General features: G+C 41.2%; 1 protein-coding gene across 1 annotated transcript in view; it reads right to left on the bottom strand.

Moving 5' to 3' along the window:
* Positions 1-11,093, bottom strand: part of GARS1 (glycyl-tRNA synthetase 1) — a 45,276-nt gene extending 34,183 nt beyond the window's left edge. The window contains exons 1-7 of the mRNA XM_080664568.1: positions 10,772-11,093; positions 5,925-6,026; positions 5,065-5,167; positions 4,265-4,406; positions 2,693-2,781; positions 2,191-2,267; positions 398-543 (exon numbers count right to left, since the gene is read on the bottom strand). Coding sequence (XP_080520694.1) covers positions 398-543; positions 2,191-2,267; positions 2,693-2,781; positions 4,265-4,406; positions 5,065-5,167; positions 5,925-6,026; positions 10,772-11,005 — 893 coding nt within the window. The 5' untranslated portion in view covers positions 11,006-11,093. The remainder of the gene's footprint in view (positions 1-397; positions 544-2,190; positions 2,268-2,692; positions 2,782-4,264; positions 4,407-5,064; positions 5,168-5,924; positions 6,027-10,771) is intronic.

Raw genomic sequence — 11,093 nt, 5'->3', positions numbered from 1 at the left:
ACCACCATACTGGACAGCACAGATTACAAACATTCCCATCACTGCAGGCGGTCTGCTGGACAGTGCTGATCTGGACTGAATGGTTTCTCATCTCCTTCAGCAATAAGTTCAATGACTTTCAAATCATTCTTCAACTGTCTTTCCTGTACTCTGCAGTGTAACTAGAAGGTATGATGATCATACCTTTTATGTTTATTTCTAGGCCAAAAAAATCAACATATATACTAAAGAACTAGAAGAAATCAAATTTTTCTGTCATAATTTTTCCTTAATATATTTGCCTGCACTTTTCATATATCACTTTTCATCATTTCCCCCTCATGGCTTATATTGATATTTACCTTTTATGACAAGCAATGTTAATAACTTTGACACATGAACAATAAATGATACATACCCAGGCATGTTTCCTCCAGGACCAATGTAGGTTTTGAACATTAAGTTAAAAGCTACTGGAGGGGAGAGATCATTTCCAGTAATGGGGGATTTTACATTATAGTTCACAAAAAGATCCCCAAGCTCTTGCTGTCCATAGTTATCAAGCTAAAGAACATGCAAAAAAAAAAAAAAAATTAGTATAAAAGACTGAGGAAAAACCAAGGCATAAGATAAAGTATTATATATTAAACCCCATCCACCGTGAAAACTCATCCAAAATAACCTCCAGATACCCACATAAAAGCATAACCAGTTTACACAGATTTCATTTACCAACAGCAAAATGAAGTATCTTTCTGGGAAGGATCTAAAACTCAACATTCACCAGTGAGGTTCATTTTTTTGGGTCAGCAAAAATGGACAGAGGATAAATAAGAGAATTAAATCTGGTTGCTGAATCCACGTAACAGGAAGAGAGCTCTTCCTACCACCAACGGTAAGCCAGTGCCTTTTAAAGAAACCGTCATGCTTTGCAAAGCTGAAAAGGAGTCAGAGGCACTAAGATGTGCTCAGGCAAAGGATGGGCCTTCAGCCAGGCATCCACGGGGCCATATGTAAGGACTCGGCCCCTTCCCGCGGGTCCCCAACTTCTCACTGAAAATTACACTGGCAGCTGTATATATATCTGACATGACAAATCAGAAAGCAGACTGCTCTCCTAGAACGTGGATCTGGGAAGAAACAGGAAGTCAGTGCTCAAACTATAAAATATGACTTAACAAATCAACTAATTACTTCCTGCTTCTGTTAAGTTACTTGGAGATAAATGAAACTGTTATGATCAAAGACGTACACACAAAACTTTAGTAACTCTAGCATTCAGAGTAGGAAACAGTATTTTAGGGGTAATTAGACATGCTTTTCATATCTTTTTCCTAATAATAATAAGAATAATAAAGTTCATGCCTTTGAGGGGAAAAAAGGAAATAAGAAATAAATGTGTAGCTATAACAATGTCAGAATACAAGAACTGACAATGAGCTTCAAGCAAGGAATAAGATATACTTCATGAGGACCTAAAATAAATGGCCAGATTAAGAAGATTTTCAATTTAAATGAAGGAGAAAATTTCACAGCTAATGTTGGAAAGCTAGATAGCACAGAGAAAAATTAGCTTGTTACAAAACAGAGCAACAGTGGGAAAATACCCAGTAAACTCTCATGAGAAAAAAGGAAAGGGTTATGTTCTCAAGTGACCCACACAAAGGGTAAGAACTACTTCTGCTATGGAAGGTATTCCCCCACTTGGGAAAAGTCAGAATAGATTACCTCTATAGTCTCTTCTGTCTCCCCTAAAATCAGTTAGTTTAAATAGAAATTTTAAAACTGTACTGGAGGCCGACCCATCAGATCCTAAGAATTATATAACAGGGCAACCAGAAGCAGATCAAGAGAGTTCTCACAAAGATACCTACCCCCAAATCTCCACATCTACACTGAACACTGTTCATCATTCAGCCCTCCTCTGGTTTTTTTCTATTAAACCCAGAAAACGGGTTTCAAAGAGAGAGAACAAATTTTATGCCTATTCAAACAAACTTGCTGGTTTTGGCTAAAATAAAGGGTTAGCCACAAAAGGTAGAGAGAAGAAAATAAAAATATAATTGGGGATGCTATGAGAGACAGCGGTAAACTTGGCTTGTTTACCACCTCGGCCAGGGTCAGCACCATGTGGAATTCAATAGTCATCAAATGCCGGGAGGAAGATAGCACCTACCTGAGGTGCTGTGATAGCGCCTCTCAAGAACTCACCTGAGCCAAGACACTTTCCATCTCTGATTTCTTCTCAGCAGAACACTTCTTATCAGACATCAATTTCTGTAAATGAGCTATAACACATGTTGGTACATGTCAATTTCAATCAATGGGGAAAGGGGACAGTGTATTTTTTTTTCTTCTTTTTTTCGGGACAGTGTATTTTTTTCTTCTTTTTTTGGGGACAGTGTATTTCTGAGTTTCAATGCTGGATAGGTAAAAAGAATGTATCCAAGGATAATGGTCCTAATTGATATGAATCCCTTGGTTGATTTAACAGGGAGTCATGATACTGGCTTGACCCTTTTGCTGACTTACAGAATTTCTAATTATCAGTATACATTTTTTTAAAGTAAGGGATTTTATCTGTATACTTAAGATCCGTGTACTTTAGCCTTTGTATATTATGCACCCCCAAAATTTTAATAGAAAAACATTGAGAAAGGTTTCACCTAAACCCTTTGTTTTGATCAATCCTACTTGAGATGAAGAACCATACCTTTTAATAGATGGTCAGCACGAAAACACTCTCCATTTTTTACATCTTTCACCATGAAGTCCGCAAATTTGTCTACATGGCCAGAAGTCCTAAAGTAACAATGCCAAGCCAATTTGTCATTTTCATACAAATTAACACATAGCTTTTACCTTATAAGACAATCCCCCTTCTATATGTTTATCCATAGTCTGTATCTATGAATCTGAAAGATGGAAACTCCCACATCTATAGTGATACATCCACGGTAGATGATAATGTATGCCAGAGAAAATTCTTCCTTCCGGTAGGAAAAAAGACATCACCTAGATTACACTTTTTCACAAGTTGTCAGAAAGTCTGTGCTACTTTGCAGAATCAATTAACCCACACCTATCCTATTATTAGTAGTAATACAAGCAAAGGCCAAACGTGGCTAGCCAAGAACTCTTATCTCATCCTATATAATAAAAGCGTAGTATGCAAATTGTCCCCTCAACCTGGAGTTCATTTGGGAGTTTGACCAGGGGGCGGGACCGGCCAGGGGAAGGGAGGGAGTACCTGGCCAGCAACAGGCAGCCACTAGGGACCCTACCAGTGCACGAATTTTATGCACTGGATCTCTAGTTATAGATAATGAGCCTTGGTTCTCTGCCCCTGAAACCTGCATGGACAGGGTATTATCTCTACACAGTTCCCATTAGTGGAGCAAGTAGCTCAAGAACAGGTTCTCCTGATCTTTTAGATCCATCATCTAGTCTTAACTGGCTGAAATTATTAAGAGAAAGCAGAGGTCGGAAGTGGGGAGGAGGGGTGTCAACGGGGGAAAAAAAGGGGACATCTGTAATCTTTCAACAATAAAGATAAATTAAAAAAATAAAAAGAGAAAGACTAAGGGATGCAAATGGCCAAAAATAACTCTTTACCAGGGAACATTAAATGAAGTGATATATAAAATGGTAAGAATTCCTCTTTCAGTTTTACATTCAAAACATCCTGCTCTGCTTTCAACAATATTGGTAGGAATAATCTAAATGTCTGCATTGAAACTTCAATACAAATAGTAGTTTTTGATTAAAAATGTATTTACAAAAAATAAATAAATAAATAAATAAATAAATAATAAAAATGTATTTACACCTTTGCCCAGAATTTCTAAGAATTTATACTAAGGAAATAATCAGGGATATATACAAAAATTCATCTATCGGCATGTTTAATGCAGTAAAAAATTAGAAACTACTTAATTGCCTACAATATGGACTAGCTAAATAAAGCATGGCATACCCATAAAACAGGATACTATGCTGTTATTAAAAATGCTTTAGAAAACTGATGACAGAAGTCCATGTTCACCTATGTTACGTAAAAACAGCAGTGTGCTACCAACATGGATACACATATAGAGACTTAGAGAAAAGAGACCGGAAGGATAACTATAATGACCTTAACATGACTATCTGTGAATAGTAGGTGAATATTTTCTGGGGTTTTTCCCCTAGATTTTTATAATGAACATGGGTAGCTTTTTATAATCAGAAAAAGTTCTTAAATGTGCATATTAAAGAATTTCAGCCCTCAAACTATAAATCTTACTTTAAAACTGGCTCAGGAGTGAGCATGGTGCAGTCAATTTCTAGGATCTGTTCCTCTTGGATAAAGTGCTGCCTCCAGGTCTGAATAATGTTGTTCTTCAAAGCACAGCCAACTGGCCCAAAGTCGTACAGGCCACTAACACCTGTAAAAAGTCAACAAGGGAAACATGTACTTGACCCTGCCATTCTGAACAAATGAAGGCAAGGAGACATGGGACATGGATAAGGTAAGACTTCACATACTCCCTAGAAAGGTGTTCAAGTCAACATTCGAATCCCTCAGTACCAAGAGCCTTCCCTCCACTAGCTGACAGAGGTAAAATTAAAAAGCTCCTACTCGTTTACTTTTTCCATATTAAGAATTTCAAGTAGAATTAGCAAAAAAAACTGAAAGCGAAAGAAATTCGTCCACATACAAGAACAGAATGAAAAAAAATTACAGTTTTCTGCCATAGAAATTAGACAATAAGTTCTTGTTTCAACTGATAGTAATAATTTTAGCACCCAATTCTCTAATTTATTCTTGGGAATTTGAGCCACTATATAATCCTCACGAAGTTAAACATTTAGAGATCTGTTTAGCCAAACTTGAATCAAGTCTTCAAGAGTAAATAGGGCAGAGGGAAATAAAAACAGATTTTACATCAAATGGTTGACGCTAAACAAACAAAAGCAAAATATCTATCCTTTGCTTTAGGTGACCTCAGACAAGTAGGTGTCAACTGGCAAGCCAGTTTTTATTTAAGAACAATATTAAAGCCACGAACAGCACACCTGTTCTTTCTATCACTAATCCCCTACCTCCATAAATAGCAAAAGCTTGATCGTAGAAAAACCTCCTCTTCAGGGTATCTTCCATTTTTGCTCTGTCTACAATGTCATCTTTGGGCTGTAATGCCAGCTCCTACAGGGATTTTTAATGGAAAACGTGATTAGACAGAGGGATGCGTAGTAATATGAATTTACACATGTGAATTTCGTTTACTCCCCAGCAAAATTCAATATAAAATGTATCAGACAAGATTTTGATACCCTTAAAAAATAAGAAACCTTGGCGTTTCCCCCCCTTTGAGTTACAGAAAAGATATCTTTACTTAATTATTTAGGAAAATATGTGATCATTTCCAAGATTACAAGACTAGGCTTACTTAGGAGCAGATACTGATCAATAATATCTAAATTTGTAGTGGATCACAGTAGCAAAATAGTGACTTCCAACGCCACACTACTTCTGTTTGGTGATGGGAGATTTATCGTTTGAAAGATTTGGGAGCAGGTATCAGATGGAGAGACCCTTTCCTTAAAAGAAACAACAGAAATATCAACACAAAGCCATTCTTCCCAGGCATGGGAGATCCCGTAAGGAGGAGAAGCACTATGCCTTCCAGGGAAATTCACTGGGCATGTTGAGTCTAGGTCTAGGATATGGGCAAAGGGGTAGGTCAGGGGTCAGAGGGCTTCAAAGAGAAGGTGAGATTTTGAGTTGCCCCCTGAGAAAATGAGGCGGGGTAGAGGAGGAGAGGAAGGCATCGGGTCAATAGAGAGAAAGCAAATGGGACTTGCTATGAAACTTTTCTAGGTCTTTCCTACCCCCAGAGATTAAATAAAGATGAACAATCCTATACCTACTTACATTCCTGTTTTAGAGTCTCATGGCTCACCTTTGCTTCCAGAACCCTCTTCCGGGCTTTGAGCTCAGCTACCGCTTTGTCCACATCGACTTGGGGTGCTTTATCTTCTTTCAGTTTTCGAACAAGATCTCCCTAGCCAACAGAGAGAATTTACATTCAGGATTGGTTTCAAAAGTCAAGAAAAGTTAGGAATGTGTTTTTGAGCACGTTTTTAAAAAGTATCTGTATAAGAATAAGGCCATTCAAATGTCTAGTATACGAGAGGTCATTACAAATAACTGAAAGTGTTTGCCCTCAGCATTTATTACCCAGCAGAATATACAAACAAGTACACAGGGTTTAAAGTGGTTATTACTACTGGTTTGTTTTTTTTTGGGGGGGGGGGGGAGGAAACAGGTGGAGAGGGAGGAGAGAAAGGTATTGATAAAAAGAAGGAAATAGCAAATTAGTATAGAGAACACAGAAGAACCAAAAAATAGACCACTCTCTCCTTGAATCTCTCTTCTCTACCTACAAAAAATGACTGTCTTCGCACTGCAGGATAGTAACGGAATTCCAAAGTATGTGGTGTAAAAGGCGGCACTGGGTCCCAAAGTTCAGAGCCGTTGAACTAGCTCCATCCTGACCTCTCTAGCCACCTTCTCACGTTATTTCAGCTTCTTCATTACACTTACAATATCTGAAGTCACCCTATCAATGCAGTGGCTTATTTACGTGCATGTATTTTGTCCCTGTCTTAAGAGAGGAATTTTGGCACGTCAATTCTGGCACTCAAAATATTTGTTGCCCTAACCGGTTTGGCTCAGTGGATAGAGGGTCGGCTTGCAGACTGAAGGGTCTCAGGTTCGATTCCGGTCAAGGGCATGTACCTTGGTTATGGGCACATCCCCAGTAGAGGGGGTGTGCAGGAGGCAGCTGATGTATGTCTCTCTCATCGATGTTTCTGACTCTCTATCCCTCTCCTTCCTCTCTGTAAAAAAAAAAAAATCAATAAAATATATCTTAAAAAAATATTTGTTGACTGATATCACAACCTAAACCTAGCACAGTGCCAAGCACTTAAAATTCAGCAAATATTATTAATTTACTCTTTATTTAGTGTCCTTTTTCCTTCCTCTACTTGTCAGAGCAGCTGCCTTATACATGCTCACTAACAGTGCTTTTGGATGGGGATAAGAACGTGTGAGGACCTTTGTTCTGAAAAGAGGTCAGGAAGTAGTAATTCTCATTGAATGTCTTGAACTTGGTAAAGATGCAGGCAAGCAGTTCTTTTGAGGGTCTCCCACTCTGTGTCAAGTACTGCCGCTCCCACACATTCCACCTACTTTTTCTTTTGGAGCTTCATGGTTGAAGAGGGGGCACATGCAAAGGACCACCACAAGTGAAGGTAAAGGCAGGAAGTATTTAAAATTAATTTCCCTGAATCACTTTTAAAATCATGATTTATAATGATCCAACCCCGAAAACAAAAGAATTGGATGTGATCTAAACATGGATGAAAGTACTTAAGGATTCCTAATTTCTCATTATTTTTCTTCTCTTGTCTTCACAACCCAACTGTGTGTGTGTGTGTGTGTGTGTGTTGTTGAATGAAACTGATGTGAAACGTCATCTACATTACCCTTAAGAAACATCAAGTAAAAGCTTAGTTCCTGGGTAAATTCTTACCTAAAGACATCTATGTGAAATAACAGCCTGTGATTATAAAGCAAAGTAGTTATTAGATGAGAAATCATTCCACAGGATCTATATATCATGATGCATATTCGGCTGGCCAAGAAACAACAACAAAAACCTCCCCTTTGTAAGGTGTTTGGTTTTACACATGAGGGTTCTTGTTAAGATTAATGAGTTTGTCTCAGATTTCCAAATGTTCTCCAGCTATTGACAACGATGTCATAAACTTTTCATGTGCCCTCTGCGGCTCAAGCAAGAGCTTTAATGGGCACAGTTAGTTCAGAAAATCAAAGCAGAGAAAGGCTGGGGGCTCTTCCTCCTAAGTCTTCTTACTGCTGCTAAGATCTGGATTTTAGCTGTCTTCCCAATTACAGTAAAAGAAAAATAGGAAACACTGAGACTCAAGTAATGTTATTCACACATCTACTCCGATCCCAAACAAGACACTCCAGGACAGAGTTTTCATAACACAGGGTGTAAAAAAAAAAAAAAAAAAAGTATTAGATATTTTTCGAAGTTAAACCTACTAAATATAAACCATGAGCTATGTCTTGTCTTTTTTGTATTAAAATACCCTTTCTTTTATGAAATGAAAGCAAAATTCAGATGGCAATTTGGTGACTGTATTAGTTTTCTTAATGTCCTTATTTGGCAAAATAAAGACTAGAGCAGTGGTCGGCAAACTCATCAGTCAACAGAGCCAAATATCAACAGTACAACGACTGAAATTTCTTTTGAGAGCCGAATTTTTTAAACTTAAACTTCTTCTAACGCCACTTCTTCAAAATAGACGCATCCAGGCCTTGGTATTTTGTGGAAGAGCCACACTCAAGGGGCCAAAGAGCCGCATGTGGCTCGCGAGCCGCAGTTTGCCGACCACTGTCCTAGGGCACCTTTCATAAAAAAAAAAAAAAAAAAAAAAAAAAATGGCCCTGACCGGTTTGGCTCAGTGGATAGAGCGTCGGCCTGTGGACGGAAGGGCCCCAGGTTCGATTCCAGTCAAGGGCATGTATCTTGGTTGTGGGCACATCCCCAGTAGGGGATGTGCAAGAGGCAGCTGATCGATGTTTCTCATCTGTTTCTAACTCTCTATTCCTCTCTGTAAAAAATCAATAAAATATATTTTAAAAAATGCATTTTTCTTGGTGTTCTGAAATCCTCTTAGGAGTTCCATAACTAATTCTCCAATAAGCAACTAAGAATATGCCACAGGAACATGCATTTCCGTCTAACAAACCTAACCTCCAAAAAGCAACAGCATCCACATAGCCTAGTACAGTGGTCGGCACACTCATTAGTCAACAGAGCGGCAAACCGCAGCTCATGAGCCGCATGTGGCTCGCGAGCCGCAGTTTGCCGACCACTGGCCTACCAGATTTGCAAGTTTATATGAAACATGTAATTATATGAAACACATCCCACTAACACAACTCGTTGTTAAGCACCTTAAAATCCCCAAGGTTGTCTCCAATTGCACAAACTTCACAATATAAAATATAGATATGTGATGTGTGCCTCATTTCCTCATAAGCAAAAAAAAAAAAGGGGAGGAAAGGGTGGTGAGTAGATGATCCTTAAATCCCCTTCCAACTGACACTGGAATCAGTGTGATTCAAAGTTTCAGGTAGTTAACTCATATGTGTGGTCCTGGAAAACTAGATAAAGAATCTAACCTAACTTACACAAACTAACTTACATATTCAAAAAATATCTTAAACAAACAAAAAAAAAATGAACCAAGCCAGCATACACAATATGCAATACAGTAATGGCATGGGAACCGATCAAAATGCACTTAACTGCTTCCACAGACTCCTGCAGACAGATAATTTGCACTGCAGTTCCAGGCTAACGTGGCAGAGGGAGGGGTTTGGGAACGTGTCTTTTTAAATTTGGATGCATTCTCCCTTCTACAGTGAAGGATATGAAACAAAAATTGAGTTACAGGAACGACAAAGGAACCACACCTAATATGATTTGAGGGGAGTGGGTGTAGGGAGATGGAAAATAAGCATTCTGATACCAATAATAAAGGAGAAAAAATTAAGCCCATGGTGAAATTGCAGAATAAAACACTACTGACTGAGTCAGGCTCATACTAGCAAGAAGTAGAGATCGCCAAGTGGAAGGATTTGCTGAATTTGTAGCAGATCTGCCCCCAATGAATTATTTCCGAGGGAGGGTTCCACCCTCCCCAGCTACGACAAGTTATTGCATCAGGCGCCGCTCGTGCAGGAGAAACCCGTCTGTTGTTTACTACAAGGTCATCGCTCCCAAGCTTTGGGCTCTACCTGAATGGATGTGAGAATCCATCTGAAATAGCCTTTTTCTTGTCTTCTCTAAGTTCTAATATCCATGCACTGCCCTAGGAAAAGCAGGCCTGTACAAATCGCCAAGTCCTCCAGCGCATGAAACCTCCCTCCCTCTGGCAAAATCAAGTTTCAAAATGTTCCATTCGGAGGGCTGACTTCACCCAGTAACTCAGCAACATTTACAGTTCCCCAGGTTCACGATCTGAAGGGCTCGCTCATTCCAAAGGGCCCTTTCGGAACCCAGCAAAGATGACAGGAAAGTGAAGGACGAAGAACTCACATCGTTTTTAGAAAGGGGCCCGTTCAACACCTCCCCACACCCACGTTTCCACTTTTTTTTTTTTTTTAATCTTCTCAGCCTGTCATGCGGCTAAGCAATGAATGCAGGAAGATGTCAAGGAGGATACACTATTGGAAGCATGCTGGAGATTAAAAAACAGAGTCCAGCCGTAAGAAGACAGAACCGGCAGCTCCAGCTGACCAGGCAGCTCGCCACCGGGGGTGCACAAAGAACACAGCCGAGATTGGAAAACTGAAGTTGAGGATACTGAGCTAGGACAGGAGGGGGACCCAAGGGTCACAGATCCCAGCCCCGCCGGAGAGAGGAGGCGCGGGCAGTAGCAAGGACTGGGAAAGGGGACCAGATCGCGGGCGGAGGGACGCAGAATGTCCACGGGGACCGAGGGAGTCGCCCAAGAGGAGGGAAGGTGGCCGACGCACGCGGGGACCTGGTCCAAAGTGGGGGCGGCGAAGGAGATGCCAGGAAACCTAGGGCTTCCAGAGAGGGGTAACCGGCGAGGTGCAGGGATGCCCGGGGAGGAGAGAACCAGGAGGGAAGGAGAGAGAGCGCGGGGGGGGGGCTGCGGGGAAGACGCAGAATGCCGGTACCTGCTGGCGCACGGCTAGCCTGAGAGGTGCCAGCACCTCCTCATCCCCGGCGCCGTCCATGCTGCTCCGGGAGGCGGCCGCGGGGAACGAGGTCGGGCCGGGGGCGCGCGTGCCGAGGCGCCGGCGGGGCGGGGTCGGGGGCGGAGGCGGAGGTCGCGCCGGGAGCCGGGGCGGCAGCGACAGCAGCAGAGCGGCGCGGGCGGCTCTAAGCAGCGCCGGACGCGGACAGGGCATGGGCCGGCGGGCCTGGGCGCGGCGGCGGAAGCGGTGCGCGCTGCCCGGCCGGGAGCATGATGAAACCGCCGCGTAAACGCCGCGGCGC

Source organism: Plecotus auritus (genome assembly GCF_963455305.1).
Source record: "Plecotus auritus genome assembly, chromosome: 4".
Classification (NCBI taxonomy): domain Eukaryota; kingdom Metazoa; phylum Chordata; class Mammalia; order Chiroptera; family Vespertilionidae; genus Plecotus; species Plecotus auritus.
The sequence above is the reverse complement of the archived record's forward strand: the minus strand, read 5'-3'. Positions and strand labels throughout refer to the sequence as shown.